General features: G+C 44.1%; 1 protein-coding gene across 1 annotated transcript in view; it reads right to left on the reverse strand.

The window, feature by feature from the left end:
* Nucleotides 1-20,317, reverse strand: part of LOC126458240 (signal peptidase complex subunit 2) — a 46,285-nt gene that overhangs the window by 12,776 nt on the left and 13,192 nt on the right. The window contains exon 4 of the mRNA XM_050095140.1: nt 3,368-3,523. Coding sequence (XP_049951097.1) covers nt 3,368-3,523 — 156 coding nt within the window. The remainder of the gene's footprint in view (nt 1-3,367; nt 3,524-20,317) is intronic.

Genomic DNA, 20,317 nt, shown 5'->3' on the forward strand with positions numbered 1-20,317 from the left:
CGAAGGGCATGATGGGAATTAGTATGTGCTGTATGGTTTGGTTTTAGTGACGGAGCCCACTTTCACTTCGACGAGTTTGTCAATAAGCGAAATTGATGCACCTGTTGAATTGACAATCCACATTTTTTGATACAGAAGTCTCTTCACCCTCAACAGGTGACTGTGTCGTGTGAAATGTTCAGTCATGGAATAATCGGTGTGGTGTTCCTTGATGGCACAGTGATTACCGATGGTACATGAAAGTTTTGGAAGATGATTTCATCCCCATTATCCAAAGTGACCCTGATTTTGACAAGATACGGTTCATGCAAGACGGAGTTCAACCCCATCGAAACAGAAAAGTGTTTAATGTCCTGGAGGAGCACTTTGGGGCCACATTCTCGCTCTGGAATACCCAGAGACCACTGGTATGGGCCTCAATTGACCACCATATTCTCCAGATCTGAACACTTGCCACTCCTTTTTGTGGGGCTATATTGAAAACAATGTGTACAGCAATAACAATCTGTCACTGGGCTGTGACAGACTGGTTGAAGATGGGCAGACTACACAAAGCAACGTAAATTGTGCAGGAAGATTTAAGGGACAAGCTCCAACTAAAATAGCGACTACGGACTATCAGCATCTGCATCCATAGTACAAAGACTTCCCTCCTATATCAAAGATCCCAACCATTTCCTAGATCATTTGAAATCCATGCCCATCTCACTCCCACAACATGCCTTGCTTGTCACCATTGATGCCACCTCCCTCTATACCAACATCCCCCAAATACACGATCTGTCAATGCCCACCTGATTCCAAACCTATGACATCCTTCCTACTCATCTTAACCCTTTAACTGCTCTGGACGTGTTAACACGTGTGCCTTTGTACCTGCCCCTAGGGACAGGTCGCCTGGAGGGGGCTTTCCTGGGCTCCATAAATTTTCAGCCCCTTGTTTGGTTTAGATACATTGATGACATTTTTACTATATGGACTGATTATGAGGCTGATCTGTTAAAATTCCTTGTATCTCTGAGTACCTTCTCCCAATTAAATTTCACACGGTCTTATTTCGAATCCCGTGCCACTGTCCTTGATGCTGACTTCACCCTCACCAAAGGCCCTACACACTTCCATCGATATTAAACCTACCAAAAAACAACAGTACTTACATTTCGACAGTTGCCATCCTTCCCATGTCAAACGTTCCCTCCCATACAGCTTTGGCATTTAAGGCAAACATATTTGTTCAAATGCAGGCTCTTTACAGCAATATACCACCATTCTCACTTCAGCCTTTACTGGACATCATTACCCCACCAGCCTAGTTCAAAAGCAGATTTTCTGGGCTGTCACATCCAATCCTGGTACTGCTCATCCCTCCAAAAAACAACTTTGCAGTGCACAACTGGTCACTCAGTATTATCCTGGTCTGCTATGTATTAATCAGCTACTTCGATATGACCATGACATCCTAAAATCATGCCCTGAAATTAGATCCATTCTGTCTGAGATTTTGCCCACCACATGTAAAATAGCTTTTCGCCACCCTCCCAATCTCCGCAATATTCTTGTCAGATCCTATGCTCCCTCTGCACACATCTCCCTACCTTATGGTTCCTATCTATGTGACCGACCCCGCTGCAAGACTTGCCCTATGCACCTCCTATACCTACACCAGCCCTGTAACTGGCCAAACATACTATCAAAGGGAGAGCCATCTGTGAAACTACATGTCATATATCAGTTGTTATGTAGATACTGCTCAGCCTTTTGCATCAGCATGACTACCACCAAATTATCAATAAGGATAAATGGACACAGGCAGAGTGTGTATACTAGTAACACGCAATATCATGTTGTAGAGCATGCTCTACAAGATGGCAGTCATTACCTCGGTGCCTGTTTCACCACCACATGCACCTTATGGATTTTTCCCTTGGACACCAGTTTCTCAGAACCTCGCAGATGGGAACTTGGCACTGTAACGTGTCCCTGGTTCTTGCCACTCACCTGGCCTAATTTGTGTTAATTTATTCTGTCTCAATGTTTTTTAGAGTAACTAGTCTTTTCTTCACTCCACTTTAGTTTTATACGTCTTTCATTGCCTTATCCGTCTATTTTTCACTGCCCCCTCCCCCCTCCCACTACTGTTACGTACAATGCTCTTAGCTTTTCACTCCTATTAACTCCTGCACAATGTTTAAGCAGTAATCTGTCTTGCATATTACCCTGTCTTCCACCTTCAAGCTGTCAGGTTTTCAAATCTTGTCTGATTCAGTCACCAACAATCAGTCTTTCCTTCTCATCCCATCCGGCAAGGCTGCCCTGAGCTGCAGTTCTGGGTGACTTTCCCAAAACCTATCCCTTTTTCTAGACCTCTACAGTGCTTTTCCTTCATCCCTCTTCCTTCCCCTTTAACCCTTCTGCCTGAAGTAGGAGCTACTGGCTCCAAAAGCTTGTCTAATTATAAGTTCTTTTGTGTGTGTGTGTGTGTGTGTGTGTGTGTGTGTGTGTGTGTGTGTGTGTGTGTTCTGCTGCCGCTTGGTGAGTGGAATTTTTTTAATCTACCCAATCAAATTATGAAACTATATGAAATAAGACAAATGGGAAAAGTAAATGAAGAACTTCATGTGAGGTTGGAGGGAGTGAAAGAAGATAAACTATGATACCCAAAATTATTGTATGTTGAGATGGAGGGAAAGGAGACAAAGCTTATCTGTCAAGCAAGTTCCCACATACCAAGTCGTCGTGGCTGGAATGAAGAAACAACACAATCTACAAAATACTAACAAACCACAATCATTTTAATACACTGAACATTTTGTTGGTCAATGAAGAACTACTTGATCTCATACAGACAGAATGTTTATCCCTGAAACCACTACTGCTGCAGTGGAAAAAAAAGAGACTCCTGAATACTGGGATAAAACTACTTTGTAGAGCTTTGACTGCTTCTATCACCCGCCCCTCTTTTTCCTCCCCCAATAAACTAAGTTTCCAGCATAGAGCAAGAGGAACAACAATTACTTTAGTGTGGACCCTGTGGGCCAGGGAACAATTATTTTCCAGTGAGTAATATACAACTTTTCATTAAAATTAGCCACAAGTAGAACTTACAGCCATCCTTAAGAAGTTTGACTATCTTCTGCACTGTTGTCTTCCAGACTGTACAGTTTTGCATCTATGCAGCAGGCAACTAGTACACATGCAGAGTTATTTCTTATGCACAAAGTAAACATAATTACATTAATTACACACCTATGCATATAGTAAAAGATGTAAGTGTATTTAGGTAGGATACTCAGTGTTAATTAGCTTCCTATATATGTTTAACATGAATGATGTGGAATTTCATTAAAAATTGATATTTTATACTTACTTCTTCAAGTATGAACTTGCTTCCCACACATTTTCTTGCCCAGAATTTGTTTTCTGGATGGCAACTACAAAGATACCTTTCTCTTTGTATGTTGTATATAATGTAAGAATCCCCATCATAACAAAGTAAGTTGTCACGCAGAATATCAGCACAGGCCTGGAATCATAATGCATCTGGTTGTAACGACAATTTTGGTTCTTCCTGAGAAGAAACAAAACACTTCAAGAAAATATTTTAATTACGATTCAGCTGTATGAGAAAGAACTTCTAGATCATGAATTTTTAAAATTATTTTTAAATTTTTTTGACCAAGTTATTATAAAAAAATTTTGAAACTAATTTTCGAAAGGTATTGTGTTGTTACTAATGATAATGGAAATTCAAGGACAGAAACAATGAAACTGAGTTGTGTACATACTGGCACCACTTGCATGTGTGTGGTGGTTTCCTTACTTTGATATGGATAATGTAATTTGGTTGTTTGGAACTGATGAGAGACATTTACTTGGCAATAGTTTGCAATGATTAAAACAAATTAATCAAAGCATATAAGTGTTATTAAGCTGATGTAAGCTCCCCAAGTGACTATTATGGAGCGGCCATTGTTAGTATCTTAGTGACTTTCTACAACAATTTATCCAAAATTCTTCATTGGGACCTTTGCCTTTCGTGGGCAAGTGCTCTACCATCTGAGCTACCCATGCACGACTCACGACCCATCCTCACAGTTTTAATTCTGCCAGTACCTCGTCTCCTACCTTCCAAATTTCACAGAAGCTCTTCTGCATACTTTACAGAACTAGTACTCCTGGAAGAATGGATATTGTGGAGACATGGCTTAACCACACCCTGGGGGATGTTTCCAAAATGAAATTTTCACTCTGCAGCAGAGTGTGAGTGTGCACTGATATGAAACTTCCTGGGAGATTAAAACTGTGTGACTGACCGAGACTCAAACTCAGGGCATTTGCCTTTCGCAGGCAAGTGCTCTACCAGAGCCCGCGAAAGGCAAAGGTCCTGAGTTTGAGTCTCAGTCCGGCACACAGTTGTAATGACCTTATTTGCTGAAAGACAGCACATATTGCATGCAACAGATTTGAAATGAGCGATATTACAAACAATCTTGAACAACATTAACAAAAATGAAATTCTGGGTGAAAACAAATTTGGTGGCCTGCAAATAAATACAGGCAGAGAAATATTTTCAGCCTATTGAGTGCATGAAAACAGAAACTCCTGGCAACAGCAAACCACAAACTTTTAAGAGGAAAACAAGCAACAAAACAGAGCTGACTTCTGTTAAAATATTGAAATCTGTTTGAGAGTGATTTTGAACATTTGCTTTTACACTGGGGCATACATATGGAAAAATACTGTAATTCCTATATTGTCAATAAAATTTTTAGAATAATGTAAAAAGATAAATAATTAGCTATGTTTCTCCCTGTCCGAATAGGTATTCTACAGTGGCAACTGCACCTTCTCAATTGAAAAGAAGACCAGTTAACGTGCAAATTTGATGATTATGGCTAAGTCCTGCAAGTGATAAATGATTTTACGTCAGTTACAGTATAGAATATAATATCAATGTATAGCTGCAGGAAAATCTATAGGTGTATTTCTGACAGAACACAGACAACAGCCTTGGAAAGTGATAAATACTGTAATATACGTTAGGTGTGGTGTACGTGAGTGTATTTCCACATTCAGGATTATGTTTCCTACCTTACCATAATAGTAGTTTTCAATCTTTTGTAGATAATTTGAACAAAGCTATGTCGGCATTGCTCAGAGACTAACACACACCAAATGTGTGTTGTTAAAGTAAGCTTCCAACCAAAACGCCTTTTTCTGAATTAGATAACACACAAACACACATTCATGCAAACACAACTCACACTTACATGACCACTGTCTCTAGCTGCCGAAGTCAGGCTGCAAGCAACAGCACATGATGGGAGAAGGGATCTGGGAGGTGGGGGTAAGGAGGAGGCTGGGGCGGTGAGGGGGAGAGATAGTAGGGTAAGTGTGGGGGGTGGTAAAGTGCTGCTTGTGTGAACATACAGAGACAAGGTGGGGAGAAGATAGTGCAGTTAGGTGCAGTCGGGAGGTTAGATGGAGGGCAGAGGGGGAGGGGGAAGGGGAGGGGGAGGAGAGGGTGGAGTGGAAAAGGAGAGAAGTAAAAAGAGTGTGGGTGTACAAGGTAATAGACAGCTGTGTAGCACAGGGGTGGGAACAAGAAAGGGGAGAGGTGAATAAAGGACAGCGACTAACGGAGGTTGAGACCAGGAGAGTTACGGAAATGTTGGATATAATGCAGGCAGAGTTCTCACCTGAGCAATATAGAAAGGCTGGTGGTGTAGGAAGGATCCAGATGGCAAAGGGCTGTGAAGCAGTCGCTGAAATGAAGAACATTGTGTTGGGCAGCATGCTCAGCAATTGGATGGTCCAGCTATTTCTTGGCCACAGTTTGGCAATGGCCATTCGTGTGGACAGACAGCTTGTTGGTTGTCATGTTCACGTAGAGCACAGCACAGTGGTTGCAACTTAGCTTGCAGATCAAATGACTGGTTTCACATGTAGCACTGTCTTTGATGGGATAGGTGATGCCTCTGACCAAACTGGAGTAGGTGACGCTAAGAATATGAATGGGACAGATCTTGCATCTAGGCCTGTTATAGGGATATAGCCATTAGACAAGGGGTTGGGAGCAGGGGTTGAGTACAGACAGACAAAGATGTTGTGTGGATTCAGTCGTTGGTGAAATATCACTGTGGGAGGAGTGGGAAGGATAGTGGTTAAGACATACATCATTTCAGGGCACAGCAAGACATAATCGAAACCCTGCAAAGAATATGATTCAGTTGCTCCAATCCTCAGTAGCACTGGGTCATGAGGGGAATGGTCCCTCTGTGGCCGGATGGTGGGACTGGTGGGTGACTGGAGAGATAAGCCACAGGAGACCTGTTTCTGTACAAGGCTTGAGGGTAATAACAGTCTGTGAAGGCCTCAGTGAGACCCTGGTTATATTTTGAGAGCGACTCTCGTCACTACAGATGCGACGGCCACGGATGGCTAGGATGTATGAAAGGAACTTCTTGGTATGAAATGGGTGGCAGCTGTCTAAGTGGAGGGTTGCTGGTGGTTAGTAGGTTTGATATGGATCACAATTAACCTCCCAACCTTGTACAGGAACAGATCTTCCATGCCTCATCTCTCCAGTCACCCACAGCTATAGGCATTGTCTCGTATTTACCTAAGAGCTACTAATCACTACACATGGTGGAAATTTAACCCAAATGTTTCTGCACTTCATTGAGACCTTCCAACAACAACACTTTCTTGTAGATAAGAGCATCATCAGTGAACAATGTGATAATGTTGCAGGTACTATCTGGTAAATCTCTTACGTAAAGTGAGAACACTTGAGTTCCTATTACTCTTCTTTGGAGTACACCCGATGTTACTTTCAGTTTTGTTAAACATTTGGGATCCACTGTAATGTACGGGCTCTGTTAGTATCTGTAAGACACTTTGAGTGATTGTACCTCAGTTAGTAGTCGAGATGGGGAACAGTGTTGAAAGCTTTTCAGAATTCTTCAAAGACGAAACCTGCCTATTCACCTGCACCTGTTAATGCAAGATGTTGTGTATGAATAAAGAAAGCTCTGTTTCACATGACCAGTTTTTCCTGCATCTATTTAGATTCTTTGCTGTATCTTCTTTTCCTTCTGGAATGTTGTAGTACTTGAGTTTAGAATATGCACTGGGATCCTTCAAGATGGACACCTATGATGTTTTACCTTTTTGTAAAGAGGAGTCACCTGCACTCTTCTACAGTCACGTTGTGGCATAGCCAAATAAACCACCCATACAGAATCAGACATAAGTTAGCTGCATACAGGCAATGACTCATAGCTTTACTGTGACTTGCCAGCACTTTACAGGTAATGAAATATTACACACGTTTACTATAAATTAAAATTGACACATGCCATGCATCAAAAGGAGTAAAACTTGGTGCAACAGTTTTTATGTTAGCAGCTAGCAACTGTGTTAATTTCATTTGTTTGATTGCTTGAGTAAATTAGCCAATAAATGTGATACTTATGTGATGTATAAATATTTGCAACTGTAAGTAACTGAGTGTATCATAGAGTGGGAGCATGGACGTGTACTGTGTTGTTGGTATGGCTAAGGCAATAAACCAACTGACCAAATTATGTTATGTACTTGAGGAAATGAGCTGAAATAGAAACAAAATACAAACACTCACGTACCGCCACGAAAATTAAAAGTTTGTAAATGAATACAGAACACAGAAAATTATATTCTGTAAGAACTTGAGAGACTAGTTAAGCACTAGGATAGTGCTAGTCGAGATCTGTCTCTATCCACAAGGAAGTTCTCACACTGTCACTTTCATGGAAATTCAAAAAATAGAGAGAAAAAGATAGAGAGAAAATAGAGAGATCAAATCAACCACTGATGTCAAACAAGAATGCCTCTGGCAGCTTGGCTGTGAACTCTTTGACAGCTGACAATCAGAGGTACATCAGACCCCACGGAGAAGCAGTGTGTCATCCAAAAATATTGCAGGAAAGTGTGCTCGACATCCGGTGAGTGGTGTTCTTTTGGGCAGTGGGTCTACCTCAGATGGTTGTACTTCCGGCTGAAGTTGACCCGATTTCTTTTGGCACAAGTGTAGGTAGCACTTTTAAACATATGTATACAGATTTAGTTCTGATGATTGACATAGTAGCTTTACCATTTAATAGTATACACAGCGTATGTGCTTCTCTTTTGACTATTTCATATAGGCCTTTGTATGGTGGTTGTAGTGATGGTCTGACACTGTTTGCATGTAGGCCGATGTCACTCTTTCTCGATAGTTGAAGGTCCCTGACAACTTGTAGCATTGCTGCCACCTTTCAACTGTGAAGTGCTAAAGGCTGCAGGAGAAAACAGTAGCCATCTATAGAGCAGTGACTAAATTGTGTTATATTACTGGTTCAGGTAGCCCTGCGGAACTGCTGTGCCCAGCTGCCTGCAACTGTTAGGGATCAACTTATGCATACTCAACTACAGATGCTTGATAAGGGCAAGTGAGTGCAATACGTTCACTCAGCTGACAAATGAAGTCTGATTGGTTGTGATCAGATAGCTGTGTGGAACTCGGATCAATGACTTTGGCAGACGGTCAATGTGTTTTGCCACATGCGAGCTCCACTGACAATGAATCAAAGTCTGGTTTGTAAGTGGTGCAAAGACCACGTACGACCATGGGTAAGACAGTTGTGCAACTTGTATCATGATACATCAATGCAGCCTTGCAGAATGGTGCCAATGTTTGATCAAGCCTTTGATCGCTGGGTGTTAACTGGTTGTCCTGCGATGCAGAACACCACAGAACTTACTGAGTTGAGTATGTAACTCCAACTGTCAGATACAGTCTGTGGTGATGTGCAGCAGACAATCAAAACATGAAACCCAATCTGATACAAAGGCAACAACTAGCATCTCTGCCAATATGTTATCAAGTAGTACAGTTCCTGGCCAATGGCTGAAACAATCTATTGCAGTCAACAGGTAGTGCTGACCATTGTCTGGTGGAACTGGACCTACTATGTCAATGTGCCTTTCCGTGAAGCGTGTTGTCGTGTCTGGAAAATCTCCACTGGTGCATGCACATGACAGGATATCTTACTGCACTGACAATGAAGGGACTCACGAGCCCAGTGACAATCCTTTTGGATACCAGGCCAGACAAAACATTTCAAAATCAGGCGAGTTAATGCTCTAATATCAGGGTGGCATAGGTTGTGGAGACTGTCAAAAGCATATTTGCAGAATGCAGGTGGCAGAAGAGGCTGAGACACTCCACTTAAAATGTCACTATAAAGCTTCTCATCTGAACCAGGAATTTCGAAAAGTAGTAACTGAAGAGTGGACGATGGACGATTCAGTAGTTCCTGAGGTTTCTGATCAGATTCTGGTGTTTTTGCAATTTGAAAAAATCAATGACATTTGTTATACTGTTATCTCATGACAGACTGCTGGCAATCACTTGGTTAATACCTGAAATGCAGCAAATATCAGTGATGAACTTGGCAATGAACTGCAGATGGTTGTACTGTCACACCTGTTGTTGCTGTTGTTATCGTCATCCTGTCTGAAAGCGCAGACAATGGCTTGTGATCTGTAAATATTGTGAATTCTCTGGCTTTCAGCTGTGGTCGAAAGTACTGAATGAATTTATAGACAGCAACATGCTCACAACAATGAGCACTCCACTTCTGTTGTGAAGGGGAGAGTTTGTGTGAATAGAAGGCAGCAAGCAGTTGTCAAACACTGACTTGGCACTGCAGTGCTGCACCAGTAGCTATAAGATATCTGCATCAACTACCTACAACAGAAGTCCATTCATTTTGGAGTGTGAAAACATTTGGCATCCTTTGCTGCCTCAGAAGCAGAGCTCATCACATCAGTCCAGTGGATCAGTGAATTCTCCTTTGTCTTGGGTCCCGTAAGTGCCGCAGTCAGTGGTTCCTGCAGCCTGGTTGAGCTGGGTGGATGATGCTGTTAAAAATTCTGCATTCCCTAGAAATAGTATAGTTCTCTGATAGTTTCTGGCTGTGGAGCCTTCATGATGGCTTCTACTTCTGTTCTGCAGTGGCTGAAAAGACGAGGATATCACCTAAGTACGCAAAACAGAATGACAATTCTTGCAGCATGGAGCCAACAAACCTATGCCAAGACACCAACTTTTTGCAAACCAAATGTCAACAAAGACTTTCAAATAAACCAAAGGGAATGATTATGGCTGTTTTTGGAATGTCTTCATCCGCAATAGGAATTTGCGTGAAGGACTTTGCACCACCTATTAAGCTAAACGCAGCTGCACCACAGAGAGTATGGTTGCAGTCTTTTAACATGAGTACTGGGTATCTGTCCAGAGTTGTCCTTGCGTTAAGTCCATGATACATTGTACCACATTTCTTGGGTAATAGATGGAGAGGTGATGACACAAGGCTGCTAGAAGGTCGAATAATACCTTCCCTGAGCATCGAGTCAAATGCTGCCATTGGGATAGCGAGACGATCAGGGGCTAAATGCCTAGGATGACATGAAACTGGTGGAGCACCAGTCATTTTGATGTAATGCATGGTATAGTGACATACCTCCATCTGTGCACCTGGTGGTCACATTATGGCTGGAAACTGGTCAAGCAACTCAGCTTTACTGCTTCCTGCCACCTGCATGAGCTTGGCACTATGTATTTATGCAACGCGTTGAAATCCAGAAGTCTGAAGGCCAGTGATGCTGTTAACAAGCCTCCCATTTGCCACATCAGATAGAAGGTGATAACACACCAGGAAGTCAGCTCTGCGAAATCAGAAACAGTAAAATTCCAAAAGAAGGAATGAGCACCCCAGGTCCAGCTCAACACATTCAATACAGTAGGTGGCTATCAATGAGTTGTTTGCGACAGAAGGCAGAACGAAATTGGTTGGCTGGCTGGTTAAAAAGAAGGGGGGGGGGGGGGGGGGGACAAAACTGCTAGGTCACCGGTCCCTCATTCCGATTAAAATAATTCCACAAGGGTGGGAGTAAAATAATCGAGACACACAAAAGACAGCTGGAAGAAAGGAGAAAACCACAAGAATGACAGAAGGGCAACAAACACTAAAATGGACAAAATTGGACAAGAAAACCACAGAGACGCATGAAACATGTAGAAGAGATCAAAACAAGAGAGCAGATTACCATGGCTGGCTGACAGAGAATAAAAAGGAGAAGCCAGCCACTCTGCAACACATTAAAACCTCCATCCTAAAAGCACCAGGATGGAGGACACAGAGGCACAAAGGACATGCACTAAAACTTAGATCAAATGATAAAACCCACCCTCACGAATAAAACGTAAAACTAAAGCTGCTGTTGAGGCATTGTCGCCCAACACCGAAGATAGGGTGCTGGGAAAGGCAAGAGGTGGACGACAGCCATTTGTGAGCCACAGTGACACCGAGGTGGGTCCTGGCGACAGCGTAGGTAACCATGTGTCAGCCACGTATGGTCAATGCAGAGCCGGCAGAGGACAAATGATTCCCTGCAAGAGGACTGCATGGAAGACTTCCACACGTTATTAGTTGGGTTAATGACATGCAGTTTGTTGTGCATACTGTTATGCAATTCTGTCTCCCAAAGCCGAAAAACTCTGCGGCGTAAGACAGAGTGCAGGTCAGTTTCGGAGATGACCATCTCCAGAAGCAGTTTCCACATAGCCTGTTTGGCCAGACTGTCGACAAGTTCGTTGCCTGGGATTCCAACATGTTCTGGGGTCCACACAAACACCACTGAACGACAGGACCGTTCCAGGGCATAGGTGGACTCCTGAATGGACGCTACCAAAGGATGGCGAGGGTAGCACTGGTCGATTGCTTGGAGGCTGCTCAAGGAGTCAGCACACAGGAGAAATGACTCACCAGGGCATGAGTGGATGTGCTCAAGAGCACAAGATATGGCCACCAGCTCTGCAGTGAAAACACTGCAGCCATCTGGGAAGGAGTGCTCTTCAATATATCCTCCATGAACATACACAAAGCCTAAGTGATCATCAGCCATCGAGTTGCTAGTGTAAACCATTTCATAGCCCCGGTACATGTCGAGAATTGAGAGGAAGTGATAGTGGAGAGCCGCAGGGTTAACTGAGTCCTTAGGGCCATGCAAAAGATCCAGAAGAACCTGTGGTCTAGGTGTACAGCATGGAAATGTACATGGATGGATCTCAAGGAGAGGTGGCAACGCGAAGGACTCCAGTTGAGACACAAGGGACCAGACGCGAAACACAATCATAAGCCCTGACCTGGGCCGCCAATGCGGGAGATGAACTTCCAGGGTTGGGAAAAGGAAACGGTAATTCGGATGCGCAGGAGAAACAGAAATGTGTGCAATGTAACTGGCGAGCGGTTGTGCATGCCTAACCTTCAATGGAGGGACTCTGGCCTCCAACAGGACACTGGACTCATTCTAAAAGCTCCCGTCACTAGGCGAACACCACAGTGATGCATTGTGTTGAGTAAGCACAATGCTGAGGGCACCGCTGAATCGTAAGCCAGACTCCCATAATCAAGGCAGGATTGAACAAGGTCTCTGTAGAGCTGCAGCAGCGTAGAGCGATCTGCACCCCAGTTGATGTTGCTCCGGCAGTGAAGGGCATTGTGGTGCTGCCAGCGCTTCCACTTAAGATGACTAAGGTGAGGTAGCCAAATCAATCACACGTCGAAAACTAGTCCTAAGAAATGATATGTCTCCACTACAGTGAGTGGATAATCATTGAGGTAAAGTTCTGGTTCTGGATGAATGGTACGACGACAACAGAAATTCATGATACACGACTTCGCAGCTGAAAACTGGAAGCTGTGGGCTAGAGTCCATGACTGTGCCTTGTGAATGGCAACATGTAGGCACCGAACAGCAACAACAGTACTTGAGGAGCAGTATGAAATGCAGAAGTCATCCGCATACAGAGAAGGTGAGACCGAAAGCCCTACAGCTGCTGCTAGATCGTTAATAGCCACAAAAACAGAGAGACACTCAATACAGAGCCCTGTGGAGCACCATTCTCCTGAATACGGGAGGCACTTACTTGGTCATGGAAAGAAAATATGGAGCAACAGGAACTTTTTGATAAAATTCGGGAGTTGGCCCCAGAGACCCCACTCATACAATGTGCCAAGGATATTATGATGTCAGGTCATGCTGTATGCTTTACGTAAGTCAAAAAGACGGCAACCAGATGTTGGCATCTGGAAAAGGCTGTTCGGATGGCAGACTTGAGGGACACAAGATTATCAGTAGTAGAGCGACCCTGGTGGATGCCTCCCTGAAATGGAGCCAGTAGGCCACATGACTCCAGGACCCAACCCAAACACTGAAGCACCATATGTTCCAGCAGATTATGTCACTTGTAGTCAGACGTCTATGAGAGATGTTTAATCATCTGACTGTGGATCCGATCCTGCCCAGGAGATGTGTCGGGCCACTGTGCAAGGGCGCTGAGGAGCTCCCACTCTGTAAATGGGGAGTTATAGGGTTCACTGTGGCGTGTAGTGAATGAGAGGACTTTCCATCCGTCATTTGAGGGTGCGAAAGGCTGGGGTGGAGGGGGGTTCTCCAATGCAGAGGCTCGAGCACAGAGCTCAGCAAAGTGATCGGCAATCGCATTTGCGTCAGTAGATAACGCGGCATTGATGTTAATGCCAGGGACACCTGTTGGGGTCTGGTACCCAAAAAGACATCTGATCTTCATCCCGACTTGTGAAGGTGACGTATGGCACCCAATGGGCATGGAGCCGCTTAAAGGCTATTAGGTGCTCTAGGGAAGGGTGCCACTTATGTCGCTGTAGAGCTCTCCGACACTCTTTAATTGCTTCAGCGACTTCTGGCAACCACCAAGGGATTTTCTTTCGCCGGGGGCACCCTAAAGAACGAGAGATTGCATTTTGCGCTGCACAATGATCGTTGCAGTGACCTGCTCAACGACATCGATGGCACCATGTGGGGGACATTCAGCAGTGACAGCAGGGGTGAAGGCTTCCCAGTCTGCCTAGCTTAAAGCCCATCTGGGTAGGAGTCCATGGGCATGATGCTGGGGGAGTGAAGGGAAGATGGGGTAGCGGTCACTACCCCACAGGTCATCATGTGCTCTCCAGTGGATGGATGGGAGAAGGCCAGGACTGCAGACCGAGAGATCAATAGTCGAATATGTGCCATGTGCCACACTGAAATGTGTGGAGGCACCTGTATTTAAGAGGCAGAGGTCGAGTTGTGACAGTAAATTTTTGACCTCCATACCTTGACCAGTAAGCATGGCACCACCCCACAAGTGGTTATGCACGTTAAAATCTCCCGAAAGTAGGATAGATTTAGGGAGTTGATCCATCAGTGCAGCCAATATGTTCAGGGGTACTGCACCTTCTGCAGGAAGATATACATTGCAAATGGTTATTTTCTGTGTCGTCCTTATCCTGACAGCCACAGCTTCAAGAGGGGTTTGAAGGGGTACAGGATCACTATATATTGAGTTCAGCACAGACAGAAACTCCACCTTCAGTCTATTATAGTCGCTACGGTTCCTATAATATCCCTTATAGCAAGCAGTGGAGGGAAGCAATCCGCACTGCCAGGAACCAGGTTTCCTGGAGGGCAATGCAGAAAGCAGGTGTAAAGATTAACAGTTGCCACAGCTCAGCCAGGTGGTAGAAAAACCTCCACAATTCCACTGGAGGATGATGTGATCGTGAGACTGGGAAGCCATGAAACACTCAACGAGGCAGTCTACACCTCAGGGTCACCCACTGCTACCAGATCAGTAACTGTGCAATCGACATCCATTGCATCTGAGGGCCCAGCGAGATCTAGGTCCTCAGCAGATGCCACAATCTCCACCTCATCCTCAGACACAGAGCTTGGAGATGGTAGTGGTGTGGGTGCCACCGCAGTGCCTTGGTTCTTGGGGGTCTTTTTCCTTTTAGGTTTCTCTCGCTGCTCCTTAGGTTTGTCTGGCTGGGATGGCTTCACTGATTTAGTCTCAGGAACTGAGGAGGACCGTGAAGCCCTACGACCAGCTAACTGTCGTGACCCAAGGGATTCCTTTCTGGTGAGAGGAGCCGAAGAAGACTTACGCTTCTCTGTGTGAGAAGCGGGGACTGACGTCCCCAATGGTTGGGGTGTTCCTCCTGAAGTAATTTGTGCAGCGGCAACAAGAAGGGACGTGTCCCCCACCATCAAGGGGGCAGGTGGAGTCTGATGGCTCTGAGAGCCAACTGCCAACTGTACACGGCGGAACCGAAGATGGTAGAACTGTTGTTGTAGCAGCGGTATAGACTGACATCATATGCACAGGATGTAGCCTTTCAATTTTCTCTTAACCTCAGTGTAGGTCAGTTGGTCCAGGGTCTTGTATTACATTATTTTTCTTTCTTTCTGGAGAATACTGCACTCCAGCGAGCAAGGTGAATGGTGCTCTCTGCAGTTGACACAGATGGGAGGCGGGGCACAGGGAGTATTGGGATGTGAAGGACGTCAGCAATCCCAACAGGCGACACTGGAAGTACAGCGGGAAGACATATGGACCATCACCTTGACCCTCTCGGGTAACGTGTCACCCTCGAAGGCCAAAATGAAGGCACTGGTGACAACCTGATTATCCCTTGGACCCTGGTGGATGCGCCGGTTGAAATGGACACCTCACTGCTCTAAATCTGCGCGCAGCTCATCGTCAGACAGCAAAAGAAAGTCCCTGTGAAATATGATACGCTGGACCATATTTAATCTCTTATGAGGCATGATGGAAAACAGAAACATCCCCCAGCTTGTCACAGGCGAGTAGTGCCAGTGAATGGGCAAAGGATGCTATTTTGATCAAGATCGACCCTGACCACATTTTGGACAAGCCCTCCACCTCCCCAGACTTCTCCTCTAAATGATCCCCAAAAAACAACTGAGGTGCATTGACAAGAAAGATTCCCCATCAACTCTTCTATATATGAGGTACCGGGATGAATAAGTATCGTTACCATCCTTAGCATGGCATTCTTCCCATGGTGTTGCTGGTGGTGGGGGGGTGACAATTTACGGTTGTATTTCTTAGCATTGAAGTTAGACCTTGACCGCTTAGAGACTGATGATGTTTGACCACCAGTAAGAGATGAAGTACTACTCTTCATGGCATGTCATCTGCTCTGATGCCACCTACTCTGACCAGGGGCCCTTCCCATGGGTGCCACCCAGTCGCAGCAAAGGCCACCTGACAGGATGGCCATTGCCGGGAGTCCCGATGCCCCAGGGTGACTGGAATCTACTCCTTGGCGTACATGGGAAGTTAACAGCACAGGCATCAGCAGGGTGATCCCTGTGTAGTCAGGGGGCTACAACCAACAGGGTACATGGCGGCTCCACTACAACGGACTGGCTACTGTGCTGGATATCAGGCGCACACGAGCTAAGAAGTCCATTATTGTCAACAGTGCAGAAAGTGATATTGCACAGAGGATGGAGGAAAATGCTCCCAACAGCTGGAGAATGAGCAGAAGTGCAGATCAACATCAACGAAGGATGCGAGATGTCTCAGCGCACGATGGACACTATGCATCATTATGGTGCCCTTCCGCAATTGCCTCGCTCTTTGGAAAAATGGAAGTCTAACCCTACAGGGGACCATCACATAAAGGCCGAAACGTGTGAGACTCCTTTTAGTCACCTCTTACGACAGACAGGAATACCTCGGGCCTATTCTAACCCCCGGACCCGTAGGAGGGTGGGGGGAGTGGGGGGGGGGGGGGGGGGGGGGGGAATGAAGTTGGTGGCTGGCAACTATACAAATGAATCCAGGGGTAAATGTGCAAATCCGAAGAAATATGCGTCTGGTCTTCCAATCACTTCTGTAAAGATGCCAAGATACTGCTTGGTAACTGAGTGTACCTGCCACTGGCATTTGGGAAGGTGCAAGGCGAGGTGCATACTATAGGGCATTGTTCTGCGCCACTCATGAATGATGAGTTCATCATTGAACTACACAGTCTTCTGCAATAATGTCCTCTGATACTGCTGGAGTTGCAAGGAGACAGCAGTTCACTATCTGTCTAGTTACGACCTTGTCTCGAAGGCTATCACAATCGGCAAAGCACTTTTGTATGGTGGGGACTACTGTACTGATTGATGGTTGTATTACTGTGTCATAAACCCTGACAGCCAGACCTGTGACAGTGTCTAATGGCATTTTCACTGGAGACATTATTATAGCTTTAACCTGGGCTGGGAGATGACCACCTCCAAAGTGTAATCTGCCTTGACTTCACTGCATAGGTGGATCAGGTATTGTGACATCATCTGTGTTAGAACTTTATGCATGTGCCCTTCTTATGATGCAGATACTCAGTGAATCAATTCTGTTTTGAGTTTGTCATAAGAATCTAGTGCAGGAGGCCCTGTAATTAACCTTTACTGTAACAGTGGTCGAGCTGTCTAACCACTAGAGCTAATTTGGTTGAATCTCTAGTTATTCCTGCATAATGGAAACTTTCTCCTACATGGGTCAACCAGAGTGCTTGATTATGAGGCCGGAATGGTGGCAATCTTATGGCAAGTGGCGACAATGACAGACCTGTTCTGCCTGCTGAGTATTTGTTCACTCTTGAGGTTTTGTACTGCTGCTTCGGGCTTCCATAGGCTGATCACATTCCAGTTGCCAATACTGGTGTGACTAAGGCAATAAGCATCCAAACAAATTAAATTTGTATGTTTGTACTAATGAGACGAAATATAAATACTTCTGTACCATAAACATAAAACATTAACAAATATTGAACAAAGAAGATAATCCATAAGTTAACTGAGAGAATAGTGCTATTTGATATCTATCTATTCTCAAGAAGTTCCCACACCGTCAATTTCACGAAATACAGTAGTCTACAATCTTAACTGCTATGGTGTGTATCTCAGTAATTCAGTCACTTAAAGAAAGGATTAATTTGAGTTGAATTGGTTTTCTGCAAAAATATTATTCAAACAATGGAAAGTCCAGGCTGGGCTGAGAACAATAATAATGGATAGGATAAACTGCTACTCATCACATACAGAAGGTGTTGAGTTGTACACAGTAAAAATGAAAAGAAGACTAGAAAAAGTTATGCTTTTTAGACAAAGTCCTTCCTTAGAAGCATACATTCACATAACAATCACCACACACACACATGCGCACGCACGCACGCACACACACACACACACACACACACACACACACACACACACACACACACACACACAGTCCCTGGTCAGTAGGGGCTTACTTCGACTGTGTCTGATGTGAGCAGCAATCTGCTGCCTGCTGGGTTGGATTAACAGGGTAGGATGCAGGGTAGGGTCACTGGCACTCCTGCCAGAGAAAACACAGTGCCACCTGTGAAAGCAGCTATGTGATCTATAAAATTAGCTGTAACCACTGAGTCACATTATATGTGGGCATGACTACAAACAAGTTGTCTGTCTGCATGAATGGCATCTGTGAACTGTGGTCTGGGACAGCTGGAGTACCTGGTTGTTGAACATGTCACTCAGCATGATGTTCTTTACCTTAATGACTGCTTCACAGCTTGTGCCATCTCCAACTTTTCAGAATGGTGCAGGTGGGATCTTTCCCTACAACATATACATCATCTCCCCCCCCCCCCCCCACCTAGCCTCAATCTTTGTTAGTCCCTGTCCTCCACCTGTTATCCCCCCCTCACCATATGCCATGCACTCCAGCAGTTTGCTGCTCACATCAGACAGAGTTACAGTCAATTGGTCATGGTGAATACCTTAAATCGGCTACTAAGAGTGAAAGTTGCATTTCAAACATTTTGCACAGACTTGGTAGTGCAAATCTGTGCTTAAAAGTGACAATGTATCATAATTTTCATTCAGTGACTTTTTCTCAAATTGTATTTTGCCCGACCAGAAACTTGAACAAGTACCGCACCCTGTCAACATGTCTAGTGAGGCTAATCTTTCTTACAGTGCTTTTTGCCAATAAACACTTTTTGGATCTTCAGAGCAGAGATGTGCTGCAGAAGAAGCCACTGAAAGGTGAGTGCAAATTCTTGTATAGGCAATGGTCCACACTGTTGCAATGTAGGATTATCTGCTGCACAACAGTTTCTTGATAAATAAGAATTAGAAAAGGAGCTAATGTCACAGCGAATTTAACACAAATTATAAGTGCCTGGTGCCATACTCTCTTTGAGTAGTCTAATTGTTTTTCAGTAGCACTGGTGCTTTATCAATCTCCCATTTGCAAGTCTGTGGGGTAGTCAAACATTGGTATAGTCGTATACTTGTGCATAAGTATTTTTTAAATGCGGAATTTAGTACTACTTTCGTTTTGCTGTCTTCGAGACAGACCCATGAGATACTGAATGGAAGGCTTAGATCCATTCGTGACTTTATACATAAGATCAGAATTTCCTATAATTTTCTGAAAGAATGTGGCAAACAAAGTTATGTCCACCTAAAATTTATTGCAATGGTGCAGACTCTGCAAATGTGAGACCACTTCTGAATACGATATGTAAGCAATTTCACTGACTATAATAGACTTCGTGTACTTTTACCATGAAACTTTACCATTCATTTAGTTTTGGTGGGGTGTTCTCGAATTTTTGTCACCTAGGGCACATCGGCAATCCCCTTGCAGACTGTCCAATACTCTCCAAGAAAAAATACTGATCTTATGATAATTAGAACATCTTTTAGGGTTTGTTTTTCTCAAACCTTTTTACAGCTATATTTTTGTAGCAAGACAGAAAAACACTTATACCACTCGGCGGCTGTCAGACTATGAACAAAAAGGTTTGATGTTCATTCTCTGGTTGGTGCTCCACTCCTCCACACACTAAACATAAGTTTCTCCTCTGGGAGCACGCTGCAGACATTAAATATGTTAACTTCCACTTTCTATTGTCATTCAGATTCTACAATAAACTGCAGGTTGCCACTGTACTTGATGGGGTGCTGCAGGGCAATGTGTATTAAAAGACTGTTGTGAGCAAACTGACTTTTGGCTCGATGACAGTTGTATTTTAATACTGGTTACTAAAACAAAAAATCGGTTAGTACATTTTCAATCAAAAAACTTGCATTAATTTTCTTTGCATATGATGACTGAATGAACACCATACAGAAACGCGTCTTAATAATAAGAGGAGGATCAGCACTGGTCACTGAAATATAAATCTTTATTTCTGTTGCAAATCAATTTCAATCACTGTGTGGCCATCATCAGTGCTAATATTAAGGCCCTGTGGACTTATAAATACAATCTGTAAAACTGCAATATCTGCACATATCAATGAAGATTGCTTGTCAGACCAAAGGTACAAATGTAACTTTGTCTGTGGGAAGCATGCA

The sequence above is a fragment of the Schistocerca serialis genome, chromosome 2, assembly GCF_023864345.2.
Source record: "Schistocerca serialis cubense isolate TAMUIC-IGC-003099 chromosome 2, iqSchSeri2.2, whole genome shotgun sequence".
NCBI lineage: Eukaryota > Metazoa > Arthropoda > Insecta > Orthoptera > Acrididae > Schistocerca > Schistocerca serialis.